Below are 18,636 nucleotides of genomic sequence, written 5' to 3' on the forward strand. Positions count from 1 at the left end.
TTTATTTTGCGACCGATCAGCCTTGAAAAAAAAAATAACCCTCGTGGTTCAGGGGATCATTATCATTGTCGTCGTCACCATTGTCCTTATTATTATTATTATTCCATTTCTTACACTTTACTTGGATTATAATATTTAATCACATTTGCATGTGCCTAAAATTTAAGAAAACATAATGCACCTACTACATTTGACAAATAAAAATCAAAATATTTCATTTGGGTTACCTGGCCACAATCTTGGCATGACTCTCCAAATTTTGCCCAGTAATCTTCCTTACAGAAGAGCATCCCATCTTTCTCAAAATACCAGCTGGACAATGCTGCATCACAAGCTGAACACCTATAGTCAAACAGAATCACATCAGAAATCTTATAACAATTTACTATTTGGTAACTGTAATCTAAACTTAGAAAAAAAGATTTTAAATTCAACAAAAACGCTCAATTACTTGAAACATTAAGCACATACAAATCCTACTGAAATATACAGACAAAATAAAATTAAAAGATATTCAACTGCATCAATATTAAACTAATTAAATGTTCTTCATTATAAAAAAAAAATTCTGTATATTTTCTGCATAAGCTTTAATAAATATACAGATTGTGTCCTCAGTATAATGAATGTTTTTTTTTTTTTTTTTAACTCATTTATTTAGGACTTTTTATAAGTTATTTTAAGTATAAAAACATTTAAACTCCTTAAAATATGTTATTTATATTCAGAATAGTAAAAAATAAAGAAAAAATAATGATTCTACAAAAAGCCAAAGAAGTGAATAACAAAATAAAACGAAGTAAAGTTTACTATGATTACAATGAAATAAAGTAGAACTAATCAGATAAGACATCAAGCTGCTTTATACTGAAAAAGAACATTCTAGAGTAAGCAGCTGAGACAAAAAGATAAAAAGAAGGCTTTATTTCCTCAAACAGAAAAACTAATGGCAAAGTGAGCAAGCAAAATGGAAACTTGCGTGGTAGCTCAACAAATTTCATAAAACAAGGGGGAAAAATGTGAGGAACAGAAGAATGGCGAAGTATGCATTAAACAAATACAGAACGGTAATCATAATCAAGATATGCAGCTCACAGGTTAGAAGGAATATGAAAAAAAAATCTAAAAATCTTGGTAACTACTGGAGAGCACATGAATATAGTAGACGCCTATTAGCGAAATTAATGATCCAAGTCTCCATCAACAACCGAACCTATAAGCATATTTAGTACAATAACAGTTTCTTGTTGAAGCCCCTAAGTATGAAATGTTAGTTTTTTAAAGACTTACATCAAATAAATAATAAATAAAAATAAAATAATCTAAAAAGGCTCAATAAAGTATGAGAGAGTGTAAAAATATACATTAAAACAAAAATAAATAATTTATTTCATGAATTCAAGCATAGTTTATTTAATACATCTCCTTGTATTTTTCTTTTAACCAAGTAAATCGCATAACATTAAAAATTAAATATACTAAGTGCAAATGTAATTAATTATAACAATGTAATACAACTAGTTAACAAAATAAAGCTTTTACTACATAATAAAATTTTAGTAAACTTACCTAAAACACTCAGTGTGCCATTCTTGACCTAATGCTTCTACAAATTCTTCCTCATCTATTAAATTTAGACAACCAGCACAGACAGCTGCATCCATAAAATTCACTTTTGGATTTTCATCTAGAAAAAAGATTTTCTTTTTTTTTAAATATTGACATTATTTAAAAATAACAATATGAATGATATAAAAATAAATATCTTAATTTAACATGAGTGCATGCTGCAACCCTGAATAATCAAAATTCATTCGACCAAAAAGTAACAAAAAATTAAATTTTCTCTTCAGAAACAGTATGCAATATAAGAAATGAAAGGATAAAATAGATTATTCACTTAATGAAAATAGCAACTGTATATATATTTAAAAGTATTCCACCTCCTTTAGCAAACTGCCAGGAATGTTGGTTTTTTTTACAATCAACAAATTCCAGTTCTTAAGATTAAGTCTTTTTACATTCTTTAGATTTTCCCAACTTCTAATTATGGTTTACATTAAACTACCATTTATATGAGGAATGTAAATAGATAAAAACCAAAACATTAATTATTTATTTATTGTTGTAATGGTACATGTTAAAGCATTTATTACATCTTCCAGGCAAAACTAATGAGAAACATAAATCATCAATCTCATAACAAATAAAAGCTACAGGATACTGAATTTAATATGACATTCGTGTCTCAAAAACAGGGATAAATTAAAGACATCTTCCATTTCTCTCTGACCTGCAAATTCTTATTTATGTTTAGTGATCATACTTCTGTACATTTCAAATAATAGAATGAAATAATTATTTAATCACTTAAGAGATAAGAACTAAGTGCAATATAAACCTACCAGAACTTGCCATCCTGTGAACAGCCAAAAAACTTTTGAAATATCCAATTACTAAAGACACATGGGTCTCAAAAAATCTGTAAAAATGTAATATATATTAGCTTGTACAATAATTAAAGTAAAAATGACCATAAGATATAATATAATCTTTTCCAAAACATGCAGTGAGCTAGATTCATATAGGTTGAATAAAGAAGCATTTCACTTTGTTTTTGATAAATTTCTAAAAAATTTGGCAGTAAGCTTAATTCATATACTCCAACTACAGTAGTGGAAACAATCAAACAGAGCTATTGTTAATAATAACACCTGTTCTGACAACAAATAATATATGAAAATGTATCTATGAATAATCAAATTTAAGGTGCAATACAAAACCTTTGGAATTACTCATCCAAAAAATCATAGTAAAATAACTGTACTGCACAATCAGAAAAAAATAAAAATACTATGCCAATCATAAACACAGTTTTAAAAAACAAAATAACATGAGGTTTTAATCGATACAACAGTTATAAAAATTAGCAATTTTCAATCTATTTTATCATAAATATTTTTCTTAAAGACATCACTGACTGGTCTAAATAAAACTGATAATTGACTATATTCATAAATATTTATAATGCGAATCAATATCTACTTCCATAAACACATACAGGTATATTTTTAACCAGTTATAATCATAATTAAGGTAACCTAAAACAGACACCTGTAATGTGTATATGTGTGCATAGTATGTTTTCAACTGCAGCTAGTATGGAAGACTGTTAACCTACCACACCACAAGGTTAGAGAAATTCTACTATACAACAAATACTTGCTCAAAGATCAATAAATATAAAAACATTAACTAATCTGCCCCCCAGACATCTGATTAAAGTAAAACATTACAAAATACATTACAAAGTGAATTCTATTAAGACAGCTTAAAGTGGTCACAACACAATACAGATTGTAATTAAATACTAAAAACTACTGCATTAACTGTAGTTTTTCACATTTAAATACTGATCGAATCATTTTATGTTCATTAATGGGTATGAAACCATCAGGAACTGTACACTAATGTGGGAATTAATCTGAAAATGGAAATTTTTTTTAGAGTTACTGAATTATGGCTATACTACTTAGCCACACCCATTTTATTTGTTCTCAGAATAATATATTATGTTTTCTACTTATCTACAAGAAAAAATGCTGATGGCATGACTAATCAAAATTAATTTCTCAAACATGGTACCGCTGATATGTTAATAATATTAACAATTAATGAAATCCACCTTACCAGAACATTAATATGTGCTGGTAAGGATTTTGAGTTCATATCAATGTGCTGATAAGGTGGATTTCATTAATTGTTAATATTATTTACTTACCAAAATGTTAATGGTTGGTTACACTTCCCCAACTAAGTTATACTCGCATCTATTGAAAGGTGTAACTATTTTATCATCTGTAACTATTTTACAATCTTTACTGTTTTTGCTGCCAGAACTGTTGTCATCATCCCTTGATTCCAAGTTTAGATTCACAGAAACCTACACTATTAAATAAATTGGAAAGAAATGATTTAAAACATTTTCTTTTCAACAATAGCACTCTAGCGAGAAGTGAAATGCATCAATTTAAAGGTTTTTCAAGAAGAAGATCCTAGCATCTTTATTTTTTATTTTAAACAATTCAGATAGAGGAAATTTTTATGGTTTAATTTGACACTAAACACAATACAAAATGGATAACTTATGTCAGCAAACTGCTAACTTACTAGCCTACCCCCACTGAAAATGAGCCCATACTACATGACATTCAGTTAACAATATATCTGCCAGATTGTGTAGCATATACTGAAGACTATTCCTGTGTCATTAGCCTTAAATTTTCATTATTTGTGGTTTGTATTGTTGTATTAATATTTTTCAATATTATACATTTAAAAAATGGTATTTATCAATACTATATTTGCCTTTATTATGGATAACAGTAAGAATGCATTAAAATTTCTTGCCTATTAAAAGCAGCTGAATTAACTGCTCAGTTTTTTAATCAACTTTAACTTCTAGTGTAAATTGCTATAACAATTAGGTAATTTCATAAGAAATCTACCTATTGTAATGGGTACCATGATTCAACTTCCGGAAAATTTTGACATATCTTTGCATTTCACATCCACCAGACCCCAAAACCACCGTTAGCTCAAACGTTTATATATATATACATTTAACTTTCTTGTGAACACAATAACTGCCGTAATTTTTTGCCAATCACTTTCAAATTGTTCCTTAAAAATAACTCATCCCAAAATCCTGGTCAAGTTCATAACAGCCAAAATTGGGCCACGAGAGTGGAAATTGCAAGATGGGACTTGTCACGTGTTAACACATTTTTTTCCACATGCAACCATTTGTCGTATTGAGAAAATTTGAAGTTTTTCTTAACTTTAAAATGGAAATCTTTTTTATCCCCTACTTAGCACCAGTGAAATCTACCTCCTCCACCTTCTGGTGTGCCAAAACGGATTTTTTGCTTGTTTCTTACTCTGTACTGTACTTGAAACATATTTGTCATTTCCTTCTTGCAATTCTGTTCTTGTGTTTACATTATATTTTTAAATAAATTTTAACAAACCAGAAATCGTTTTTTTCTTTTATAATACTACCACACTTGGGAATTCTGTCTATGGTTATCATTTCCATCTTGAAATACTGATTTTGCTTATCTCCAAATTTGTTTATTATATTTTTAAATAATGTCTAACTGTACCAATCAATCAAATTTGTTTCATGATATATACTTAAATAATTCCCTTGATGACTCTTACTTGAAATCTATTTCTAAATATTAGTGAACCACAGTATACATTTTTTCCCCAAAATTTTCTGTTACTTCAAAGACCTGAACTGTACCAATCAGTTTATAACTAAGTTGATATACAAATAATTTATAACTAGCTGTAAGAGGTACAGGCCACTGAATCTGCATTTTCTATCATCAATCTATAAAAACAATTGAAGTATTTGATAGCCTTAAATGATTTCTTAGTATAGAATCATTAAAATTCTGTTATTTAAATATTATTATTGTATTATTTTTAAAATAAAAAATATTATTTTTGTATTAAAAAATTGTCAGCCCAGAGATCAGAGTCCAGAGAAAATTATCTCATCAATAAGAATAATAAATGTCAAACAATCTTTAAGGTTTCATTTGACTAAAACTTTAGAAACTAACTCTTACGGCATTTCCAATAGCCCCAAAAATTATAACATTTTCAACCGTTCCATCATTATAAAAAACACAGCCTACACATCAAATTTTAAGCAATAACAAAAAACTTAATAAAAAGCAAAAATCATTAATTTTTGCTTTCAACAATTTTTTATCAGATATATGGCCAATAAAAAACAAAATTTCAAAATTGTCAACAAAAATTTCAAAATTTCAAAACAAAATTGTCAACAGGATTAGAATGAATTAACACAATAATAATGAGCCCAAACCTGATGAAAAAATATATATCTGATTGGAAGACCAAAGGCATGTTCATTTAATGTTGAATATGTTTATCAGTTAAAGCCAATATATATATATATATATATATATATATATATATATTAGTAAAGGCTCTGATCAGACATGTTATTGGTTTTGGATAAAAATTATAAAATTTTAATTTGTCACACAATGAAATGAATCAGCACGATAGAAGTTGTCTGGAGAATACTTTCTTTTAAGATACATTAAGGTATCCAGAAGTAACAGAATTACCTGGCAATCTTGAAAATGAAAAAAAGAGTTTATATTAATTAGAGACATTAATGAAAAAAACTTCAAAATCTCCTAAATCAACTATTACAGATTTTTTTTATTTGTGTAGCAAAGACCCTGTTGTAAGAAGACTTTACCACTTTAAATTCCCTATTATACATTGAATTGTGATTAATGGACTAGATGGAAAAAATTAGTTTCTGTAAAGAGTTTTCCAAACATAGAAAAAGGATACTATTATAGGGCAAACTTTTCACTCTAAAAACTCTGAATGCTTTTATTTATGAATGTTATTACATAATGATCAGAGAACATTTTTCAGCCATTTGAAAACAATTAATAGTGTTACACACAAAGATTCCAGGAGTAATGCCCTGGAGCTGTTATAAAATGATTGGCAATGGAATGATTGCTCAGGGTATTAGCAGTTTGTAGATCCCTAGCAGAATGAAGCTATCTTTTCGAAATACTGCTACTGAACTGTAAAATTTCAAACTCCAAAAATAATTACACAAATACAAAGATGATCTATCCAAATACTACCAAAAAAAATTAGTACGGCAATCTGGCATTTACCCAGCTATTTTCTGTAATGAAGTTGGCCAAGGACCTGGTAGCCGATGACCCCTTCCAGCCAAGAAAGTCAATCGGCAGGTCTCAACCGAGACCTCGGTCCTCTGCAAAGGTCTCAGAGGTCTCCACAAAGGTAGTGGAGCATCTTGTGCACCAGCAGATTGGACTAAAAATCCTACCAAAACCACTGCATCGAGCTGTATGGGGAAAACAGTAGTTGGAACCATGCAGGGAGAGAGGCTGTGGAGGGCGCAACCAGTCCAAAGGGCACCTCCTCACAAGTCGAAGATGGTGAAATACAGTGATTTGGAGGTCTCTGGAGCGAAGCCACTATTCTGTAGGGAGGTCTGGCTCTGGGGCTGATGGTCTGAGGAGGATTGGGGAGATGCAGTCCATATGGACTAAATTCTCCTCAAAGGAGTCTCGGATTTTGGTGGAGGCTCAACAATTAGTTGACTCTTACCTGTCCAAGTGTAGTTTGATGGTTGCTGAGCTGGCTTTAGTGTGAAAGCCTCCAGGCACCAACCAGGGTCCTTGATACAGTTATGTCAAGGCTCTTGGGCAAGGTTGACCGGTGGTAGAGGGAGTCAGGGGTTTCAAGCCGGTGACAGGTGAAGCTCTTGGTGAACTTCACAAAACTATTAAACGGCTGGAGGAGAAGGTAAGAAGCCTATCTCCTTTACCATGGTAACTGCTCCCCTGAGCCTAAGCGGCCTAGTCCACTGCTGTCCATCTGCTCTCCAACCACGCGAATTTGAACCAATATTTGTTTCAGTTTCGCCTGGCAGTTGATGAGCTGTGCATCTGCAGGGAGGTCCAGTCGAACAAACACAAGATGTTTGACTGCCCAGCTCTTGGGGGGGGGGGGGGCAGAGCTCAGGCCATCCTGGAACTTAGAGATCAAGGGGAAAATTGGCCACTCACAAGCAGCAAGTCAATGTGGCGTGAGCCGCATTTTTGGACCATGCAGGAGTTCCTTGATGCCATTGCTTTGTTCAACCAGCATCAATACTTTAAGGGATATAAGACTCCTACTGCTTGCTGCAGGAAGCTACCCTCGAGAAATGGCTGGCTATCGGTCAAATATAGCTTGAAGCGCTATAATATGGTGGACAGGTACTTGCTGGCATTCAGCAACCTGTGCGTGGCAGCAAATTGCTGTCCTTGACAGAATAAATTTTAATTATTGATAAGTCATATATTTGTGTATTATATCTGTAATTAGCTGTTTGTGACACGGACATTCGGTCTTATGCTTTAGGGCGACCGAATGGGGTGGTGGTGGGAGAAATGCCAGACAAACCAAGACAGTCTGGCATTTGTCCAGCTATTTTCTGCAATGAACTTCAAACTTTATCACACCCCAATCTTGATCTGCCATCAGTAAGGTAATTCTCAACAAGTACTTTATCAACTTCAATTTTGTTCACACTGTAATATAAAGTACCATTTTCATGGTACTGTATTATGTTTCTCTTTCTGAGCATGCAAGTATGACACAAGGTCAAATAGCGTATGAGTGGCATGTTGGATAAGGGCAGTAAATGCTATTTTAAAACAATTTAACAAAACAGTTTTCACCTCAAAGAAAAGGCAAATGTGGCCATAAAAGAAAAACTACTCCAACATTGAATCAGTTATTAGTGAAAAAAAGTAAACTTGACCCAAAATTATCTGCTGTGGACTTAAATCAAGAATTAGCAGTCAATGGAACAGATTTACACATGACAACTGTTACACGCCAACTTCTTACAACTGGAGAGAAAGCTCGTCGGCCAGCTAAAAAGTAACTTGTAACACCCACAGTGTGCCAAAAGAACTTATAGGACAACACACATGCTAACTGGACAAAAATTACTCAAAAAAAGTAGTTTTCTGACAAGTCACATTTTTATGTTCAGAGGTAAAGGGTTCCACATGTTCGAAAAACATCACCACCTCATATCCAACAGTCAGTAAAACAACCCCAGAAAAAATGTTTTAGGGTTGTTTCACATTTGAAGATGCTTGTTCATTACTTCCAGTAGATGTATGTTGAAAAGTGATGCATATGTCAAGATTCTGAAGGAAAGGACTGACACAACTTCAAAACAAATTCTCACAAGGTAACAGAGTGTTCCAACAACATTTGGTGCCATACCATATCACCAAACTGGTGGAATTTTTTTTTGAAGAGCAACACGTTAAAGTAACCTGTGGCCAGGCAACTCCCCATACTTAAACCCAACCGAAAATCTTTGGGCAATAATCAAAAATGAATTGTACCATAAAAACTGACCTCATTACAACAATAAAATTGGTTTGGTTTCATAATAAAGAGACCAAAAGAATGTGTTGTCACTTGTTGAATCAATGCAAAATTATGAAGTGATTAACAATAAAGAAAGACATATTAATTGCTAGATATTCACATATTATACAGGTATGATTTTTTTCTAAATAAAGTTAATATTCATTAAATAATATCTGTGTGTTGGATTAATCTGCACACTACTGAACCATAGTACATATGCTTAGTATCAGGAAAACATAAGATCTAGATATCGGAAATCAGGTTTGGACAGGTGACTCGTGCAAGGTCAAAGTCTATATCCTGTTATAAGTACTCTAGTCAATTAGCTATCAGTTTTGTGAGTTATTGAGACCTGTTCAGATGCAAATCCATTCTGTGGAATAAGGTTAGGGTTAAGATTAGAATTCAGAGTTAAGATTAGAGTTTGAGTTAAAGTTAGACTTTTGTGGAGTGAAGTTACAGATAAATTACCAAGTTATGGCAATACTTACCCCCATCTCACATGAGACTTGGCCAAATTTATGTTTATATGGAAATATAGTCACTACAAAGAGACTACATCACATATTCCATGCTACTACACATATCCGACAAAGAGTGCCATCAGTCACCTTCAACAGCTGACTCAGTCAGACTGTGATGATTATTAAGTTTGGTTTATCATTTATCCCTCTCTCCACAAAACTCTAACCTTAACCCTAACCCTCTCCAAAGAACTTTAATTTCAGTTCTACTGAACAGATTACCAGGTCAACATAACTCACACAACCGATTGCTAATTGACTAGCAGAGTACTGTTAATGCAGTGCAAACTTTGACCCTGCATCGTCATCTGCTTTCCAACATTTAGATTTTATGTTTTCCTGATCCTAAGGATATCTTGGTAATTTAAGTAGAACAAGTAGTTGCTAAGAGTTACTATGAGCGATACTGCCATAGAAAAACAAAAATTCTTATCCTTAAATCCATAAACAGCATTACTGAGGATGAATATATTAAAACTCATTAACCACTTTTAGTTGGAGAGCAACATTTAATACACAACTCTACACTTTCAACTGTTAACCAAATGATTCATCTATTTTCTATTTCAATGCATCAGGAGGTACCAGTAAAACAATTTTAATTAACCTACACCTCTCAAAAATCTGATTCTATGAAAAGCCTAATTTTCTTCTGAAATTAGTGAATATTAGTAAAAAGCTTTGGTTTTATCCTCAAGAAATCATAAGCCAGCTATATTTGTCTAGCCATTACATCATTTTTTATGGTTGAAAAAAAACTGCATTTTGTCCTTTTCTACAGAATTGTACCAAACATTATCGATTATCACACAATTCCATGCACACTAATACAATCTGTCCTCAATATATTTCAGTATTGGAGGACGATGAGAAATACACTCTAGTGAAATGTTAAAAAAAGAAAGTACAAAAAAGGTTATAGGCTCATACAGAACAAATGGCACATGACTAATTACAAAAGAAAACCTACAGAACTGACCGAGATGAAGAAGAGATAGTGGGAGGCTACAGAATAAACAACAGCAGAACATCACAGAAAATACATAAATACAAATATAGAAGGTGTTTACAAAATATATCAATTGTGTTGTTTCAAAGTCATATGAATTTAATAATAAAAATCTTTAACATTTTTGGGCATTTTTTATCAGTAAATCACATCATAGTTACAAAATAATGTGGCAATTAACACTTATAATGAAGTTTGTATCTAACGCAGAAAACTGTCTTAAATTTGTAACCACACAAGTAATCTATAATCATAAAACTTAAAAGAATTTAATACCTAATTCTTTATATAATAAACATTTTAACCATCACTATTGTTATACAAAAAATATTATTACATATTGTCGGCTACATGTGATGAATGGCTTCATCACATGGCACCTTAGAACCTTACGTTAGCCCTAAAAAGGGCTGTTAGGAATTTTGGAATGGTGGCCCTGAAAAGGGCCATTTGTGTATTTTGTGGTAGCCCTGAGAACCGATGGGCTCGGTCGCTAGTCTCCAGTGATGTCGACTCAGCTTGTTGGGAGGTAGTTGGAGAGTTGCAGCTCATCCATTGGAATCAGAGGAAGCTTTTCTTCAGCGGCAGCTGGGTCCCCACTACAGCACCCACTATAGCGGTGGCCCCAAGATCCCTGCAGTGTCGGGATGGCATTGCTTATCTTTTATCACACAGCTGAGACGGTTCTCCCTAACCAGTGCTCATCTAACTCTGTCTAGACCTCCTGGCACTAGGGGGCTTCGTGCCAAGCTGGCCAGACTTGCTGCTCTGGCAAAGATGCTCCCATCTACTGTGAGATCCCACGTTGGGCCAAGGGAGTTGGTCTTCTTTCATTTTCTGCTCCTGATGGAGGTAAGCGACAGAACGAACTTTCACTGTTCTGGAACCGATCTTTTATAGGAGTGGTGGAAGAATTGCACAGTCAGCTAGCTTGGTGGGAAGAACGTGTGTGCAAGCAAATAGGTGGACTGCAAGTTCCCCCCCTATCAACCAGCTAGCGTCACACTTGCCAACAATAAGCACAACATGAATTTACAGTAACATACAATTACTGAGAAAAGCTAATATGTCCCAGTGCAACATGGCATTTACATCTTTTAATAACTCACACTTTATTGAATAAAGAACTTTATTTTTTAACCAAAACTCTAAAATTGTTTTAAATTTATTTGTCTGGGCAGCAATTGCATTTTTTAGATTTATTAAACAATGTTAGGGAAAATATTTTTAACTATTATGTACTTCCAATTGTCAGGGAAAGTGTAGATCTAAGTGTGATAGTTGTATTGTAAACCACTACTCTGTCGAAGTACTCATGAAGTTTTCTTCATAAACTAAGCAGCTAAAAATTAGAAGCCCAAAAAGGTCACATTAATAAGCTACTTAAGATATTCCCTACAAGAAGTTAACTTACTATGCATATAGCGTTCTTCTGTCATTTAAAGAATTACATGAATCTTTCCACAGTAAAATCTTATGCAGGTAGGATAAAGCCAAAATAAGATCATAACAGACAACTACACATATTATTCGTTGGCTTATTGAATTAAGAAATCATATGTGCAATCTTGTAACGAATTCAGCACGTGGATCCTAATAAAGTTTATTATTAATATACAACACCAATAATGAGCATATCTATTTCCTAAATTCTGAACACTTAAGTTTAGACGTATTTTTTCAATTTTTAATTAATTATTTACACTGTACCATATAACAGATTTTTCAGCATTTTTTTTTCAAAGGTCAATTAACGATTCTCCTCACAAGTTATGTATGTATTATCTGCATAAAAGAACATCTTTCTTGATAAATACTTCAGTTAACATACACTATAAAAAGAAAATGCCCTAGTGTAGAACTCTGCATAACTCCCCTTATTATGCCAATGTTATTTGATAACTGATGAAAAATTAATATTTCACGCATACTCAGAACAATGGCTAGTGTATTTATACATTAGAAAAATGATTTATTTTAACTCATTCATTACTTGCTATATCACTTTTGAGATGTCAACAAAAAATTTTATCACTGACATTTAAAACACCAAATACAAACTTCTGAGACATCTACAGAGTGGCCACAAAGTTCCTTTCCATAATATAAAGTACAGGTTGGTAACGCTGTATGTCAACAGCTGAATGTAAAGGTTTTTCAACTGCTTTTATTTAACCAACAAAGTGCCAGGTTTATTAGACGTGTTGATGTTACTTTCCTGTGTTCAGTAAGAAATCTGATATCTGCAGTGATAAATAAAATACCAAACAAACCTACAATCAATCAAAGAGGACTTGTTACTAGGGTTTGGGTGCATGAGCGTACAAATACAAATGAAAAGTATGAAAACATATGATCGATTCATTCACCATTTTGGCAAGTTAGCTTATCAGTTATAACACTCTGAAAGTGGGGAAAAAAGCTTTTTCCATCAGACAAGTTCTCAATTTGAAATGATCTGGACATCCTTCCAAGCGATAGAATAGCTCTGACATTGATGAGGAATCCTATTTATGATCTCCTCAAGTGAACCAGGAAAAGGTCTTTAGAGCTAAATATTCCCAGTCAACACTAAAAAAATAATGAAAAAAGATTCTGGGTTTAAACCCTTTATAACTCTGGTTTTGTTCATGAGCATTCTGACCAAGATATGACTTAAAGGGAAGCTTATTACAAAGCTCATCTGGGTCATTCCACATCAAATCAATGCAAATAAATGCACTTCTCAGATTCATGTCCAGTAATTCATATAAAATTTATAGGTTTGGCTCTACCCACCAAGTGATGCAACAAAATATTTTTTTCAGATTTTTCAGTCACTCAGTTTTTATGTAGCCCGTAAAAAAAACACAAAAGTAAGGTTTGGGTAATTACAAAAGAATAAATTTCTCAGCTCCTATAAGGGATAGGAGCTTTTTGGTGTCATTTTAAATCTCTTGGAATGGGCTTTCATGTGATATGATATCTGTAGATAAAGTAATAAGACTAGTTTTTTTTGGCAGTAAAAGTGGCAACACTATAAAGTTACTAGTAAACATATGGTTATATGAATAGATGATTAATATTACATATTAATATTTTTAGTCTATTGTTGCCACGTGAGATGTAAACAAACTTTTCATGAAACAAGTTTTTGTTGTGCGTTACAAAAATGAGTGATACTAATCATGAGCAACATAGTGCAATCAAGTTTTGTATTAAACTTGGTGAGAATGCTACTATCAAAATTGAAAAGGGCATATGGAAATGATGCTCTGTTACAAGCCCAGGTTTTTCGGTGGTTTAAAGCATTTTCAGATGGCTGGGAATCAGTTGCAGATGATTCACACTCTGGAAGACCGTTAACATCAAAAAGTAACGACGATGTTGAGCGAATCAGAGACTTGATATGGTACAACCAGAGATTAACTGTCAGAATAATTGCAAAACAACTGAATTTGAACCATAAAATTTGACAAATGAATTGGACATGAAAAAAGTTTCTGCAAAATTGGTCCTAAAAAACCTCACTGTTGAACAGAAAAACAACAGGATGGAAGTGTGCCACGATCTTCTACGGCAAATTGAAACTGATCCTGATTTTCTAAAAAATGTTATTACTGGTGATCAATTTTGGATATTTGAGTACAACCCAGAAACAAAACGCCAGACCAAGGAGTAGCACATTTCAAAGCAGCAATAATGTTCAAGAGCAAAATATTGAACATGGATTCAGATTCTGAACAAGATGGTATTCCTTTCTCTTCTGAACATAAAATCAACCAACTGAAGGAAAAATTAAATACTACAGACGATAAGAGCATCAGGATGCAAATATTGACAATGCTCCTGAGAGCTGGACTTTAAAAGACATTCAAGATGAATTTGGATTATCAGACTATACTGCAAGAAAAGCTAAAAGCTTGGTTAAAAAACTGATCTGTATGAGAGAGAGGAAATAAGTCGAATGATGCCTGGAAAAAAAGATTTTATTTCTCTTAAGATAAATGGAAGACGAGAGCATGTTCAGAAAAAGTTAATTCTGTGTAATCTCCGTGAAGCTTTTGCATTATTTAAACAGAGATATCCATTGCTAAAAATAACATTTTCAGTTATGTGAACTCAGGCTAAGTACTGTATTCTTGCAGGTGCAAGTGGAATCCACAGTGTTAGAGTATGTTTAACGCACCAAACGCATAACTCACGGTTATGCATTGTAGAATGAAAGAACTGATAGAAGGTGATATACCAATTAGGTCTTACAAAGTTATTATGATATATGTAGTGTGTGCTAATCCAACTGAAGCTTACTACTTTGGTGATTGAAAAAATTGTCCTGGGTTTGAAGAAATCAAGGGAAGGATTGAGAAAGCTTTCAAGCTGAACTGCACTGAAAACATCACCTACAAACAGTGGATACAAGTTGAAAAAAGTACATCTCCCAAGACATTAGTCAAACCTACTGAAGAATTCATCCATACACTTTTTGAAAAACTTTCGAAACTTCTTCAACACTCAATTTTTGCTTGTCAACATTCTAGTTACCTCACCCATCTGAAGCAACCTCTGAAAGAAGGTGAATCTTGTAATCTGCGACTTCACTAAGAACTATTCATTCATTCTCCAGGATGCAGCAACAGTTCACCCCCTCACAATCTATTTCCTAAATCCAACAAGAAAAACATTGATACATACATCTCTTGTCAAAATTTCTGACTCTCACACATGAACAATAGCAGTGCATCTTTTTCAGAAATATTTAATTGGTTTCATGCAGTCTCATTTTACCACAAACACAAGCATGATCTATTACTACAGTGATGGTGCTGCCTCTCAATACAAAAACAGACGTAATTTCTCAACCTCTGTTACCATGAATCAGACTTTGGGATCAAACAAGAGTGGCTTCTCTTTGCCACATCTCACGGCAAAAGTGCATGTGATGGTGTGGGAGGGACTGTTAAAAGACTTTCAGCTAGAGCGTCTTCAAGTGACCTACAATGACCAGATCATGACTCCATGACAGTTGTATGACTAGGCAAATGAACACATTGAGTTGATACATTTCCATTACAGTACAACTGAACAGCATAAAGAAGAAGAGGCTTTGAAGAGTATGACAGTGACAGCAAGAACTATACCACACACTCAGAAACTCTACTCTTTTGTTCCACTGAACAACAATCAGGTGCAAGTGAGGGCATTTTCATTTTTTAACTCTACAAATATTAAGGATAATCTTGAATTCACAGTAATAGTTGGGTTCTTGATCTGCAGATATAATGGACACTGGTGGTTGGGGTGTGTTCTAGACTCAAATGAGGAAAATCAAACAGTGAATATGAAGTTCTTACACCCACATGGACCTTCACCTTCCTTTCACTACCCAAACTTTGAGGATGTTCTTAATGTACGTAGGAGTGATGTTATTTCAAAAGTAAATCCAACAAGAAGAGTTTATAACCTTTCAAAGCCAGAAGTGGAGAATGCTAACCAGAAGTTGTAAAAAGAAGTATACACTGTGTAATTCTTCTGTAAATATCTTTGGAAGCTATACAAATTGCAGTTAGTGGTGAGTACATACAAGTTCACTATTTTATTTCATGATCACATCACAATCCCATTATGAAATGTTTACATGTACAATACATTAGGAGTAAAAATTTTTTTTTCAAATTTTTTAAAAAATACACTTTTGGATAAATTCAAGGTTAAATAAATTTTTTTGTTACCTTGAAATGTTAGTCACAAAATCTATCGCCAAGCGATATGTCACATGAAAACCCATTCCAAGAGCTTTAAAATGACACCAAACTGAGCTCTCTAGCTCTTACAGGAGATGAGAAAATTAATTTGTTATAATTATTTAAACCTTGCATTTTGCAATTTTTTCACTTTTTTACAGGGTCCTACACAAAAACTGAGCAACTGAAAAATCTGTAAAGATTTTTTGGCATCACTTTATAGATATGATCAATCCTGTGAATTTTGTTGAAATTTGTGTTGGTCAAGTTGTGAGGCTTCTTTATTTGTCATGGAATGACCAATTTAAGGATTTTCCCAGTGTTCAATCATGAAAACCAGTTTTCTTTTCTGATAAGTGAACCATTTACCTGAGTAGTACATCTTGAAGCATGTAATTTTAGTGTAAAGAAAATTCCCACTTTTACGAGGAAAATCAGAGACCACTCACAACAGTAATGGTGTAGGCAGCAATATCTGAAAAACATCTAAGAGAACCATAATTTTTTGAAGGAAATGTTTAGTTGTCTTACCTTAACATGCATGAAAATTATTTTACTCCTCTGCTTCCAGTGATTTGTATAGAATTACAGCCATTTTACAGCAAGGTCAATTTCAAATCCATTATGCACAGTCAGTAAGGGACATTTTAAATTAATATTTTTGAAGGGCATCAGATTAGCGGGGGCTCTGAAATTCAGTGCCCACCTTAAGTCTTAGACTTAATAACCTAGGACAACTTCCTTAGACACAATCAAAGAAAGAAATCTCCCATTTGTGACAAAAAACATCGAACTGAAAACTGCTTTCAGAAACTGTTTATTTTTTTATCATTAAACACGGAAGAGAATATCTAAATGCACTTAGCAACAGGTGCAGACAACGGAGGCGCACATACAGATGTAAATTAAAGCTTTGTCTAAAAACATTAAATATTTTATTGACAGATAACTCTCAATAGTCTACAACTTAATTTATGTTTTTTTACAAAACTAAATGATTCAACAAGACCAAACCTTACACGCCAATCTAAAATGACTTAATCTAACTATGTTTTCTAGCATAACAAAACCATAAACTGCACAGTTCAATCAAGGACAAACTACATATTCAGAATAACTAAATAACTACCACATGATACCACTCAAATACAGTAACTAAACCTTATTGTGATGTTACCTTATTTCAGTAAGATAACCACAACCTCACAATCGTTAAATTTCTTTCCCCATTCATTCATAAGTAAGCATTTTAATTCCAAGTTAATATTGTGGTAGCAATATGACAACCAATTACTTCTACCAATTCAATATAATCCAATTGATATTTTTATTGCATATTGGCAAACATTATCACCTAAAGTCTACAGCAAACAAAGTTAAAAATTTGTATGTTACAATCATAATATTATTTTGTACAATTCTAGTTTTTCAAACGAATAACTTATTCAAAAGATGAAAATAACTTTATTACTAAAGAAATCATTTGGGCATGTTTTATTTTGTATTTGTCACTAATAAACGGCAATATCAGTAACTAATTATTCCGTTCACAATCACATTAATACCTAAATCCCTAGCCAATTTCATGAATCGGTGTGAAATATAATTATTCAAAAAACTTTTGAAATCAAATGGAACTACATAACAAAGCAGCGCTATTATTCAACGAAAACTCCTTGCTAAAGTTTTTTGAGCTGATTCTTTCTTTTAACCTTAAACCATATGCTTTCCTTTAAAACAGATGCAGAATTAAAGCTATCAATAACCGCAATAATAAACGGCTGACAGAAAAAAACTAATCACTGAAATAATTCACTACGGAAGCCTACTATTAAGATAACCAAATTTTCATCAGACTAAATTAACTAAAACACTGAAAGCACATCATCAAATAATAATGGTTTGTAAAAAAAAAATTCATAAATTAGAAAAAAATAAAGTTATTCTCCTACAAACCATAAATTGGATGGTTTCCATACTTAATCGTATTTACAAGATATTGTAACTACATAACTAAGTTCCATTTCATCTTTCAATGATGCCACATGCACAAGTATGCCTGAGATGAATAAATAGCAAACATTCATCAATTATTTGATTATTATTATTATAGCTAAACAGAAAAAATATTAAATCGTTGGCAAAGAAGTTTTCTAGCTGTATATAACAAATAATTATTTGAAAGCAACCTTTATTTTTTATGTCAATGTAGTAGTGAAACGCTAAAATGCAATAATTTCGTTCTTATATTTATTTATTTATTATTATGATACAATTTCGATTGGTGACCTATTATTTTACTCATAATTTTATAATCGGTAAGGTAAATTTGTGTGAGTGATTT

The 18,636-nt window shown here is 32.6% G+C and overlaps 1 protein-coding gene across 5 annotated transcripts in view; it reads right to left on the bottom strand.

The window, feature by feature from the left end:
* The window catches only part of LIMK1 (LIM domain kinase 1), a 154,815-nt gene extending 136,405 nt beyond the window's left edge, over window positions 1–18,410 (bottom strand). For 4 of the 5 annotated variants that reach the window (XR_012756019.1, XR_012756020.1, XM_075362282.1 and 1 more), the window contains exons 1-4: window positions 18,249–18,410; window positions 2,406–2,482; window positions 1,570–1,687; window positions 228–342 (exon numbers count right to left, since the gene is read on the bottom strand). Coding sequence is in view for 2 of the 5 variants with exons in the window: in XM_075362282.1 (XP_075218397.1) it covers window positions 228–342; window positions 1,570–1,687; window positions 2,406–2,418 (246 nt within the window). In the remaining 3 variants the exon portion in view is untranslated. The remainder of the gene's footprint in view (window positions 1–227; window positions 343–1,569; window positions 1,688–2,405; window positions 2,483–18,248) is intronic. The other variant, XR_012756021.1, reaches the window with a different exon arrangement.
* Window positions 18,411–18,636: the final 226 nt, after the last annotated feature.

The sequence above is a fragment of the Lycorma delicatula genome, chromosome 4 (genome assembly GCF_047948215.1).
Source record: "Lycorma delicatula isolate Av1 chromosome 4, ASM4794821v1, whole genome shotgun sequence".
In the NCBI taxonomy this organism is placed as follows: domain Eukaryota; kingdom Metazoa; phylum Arthropoda; class Insecta; order Hemiptera; family Fulgoridae; genus Lycorma; species Lycorma delicatula.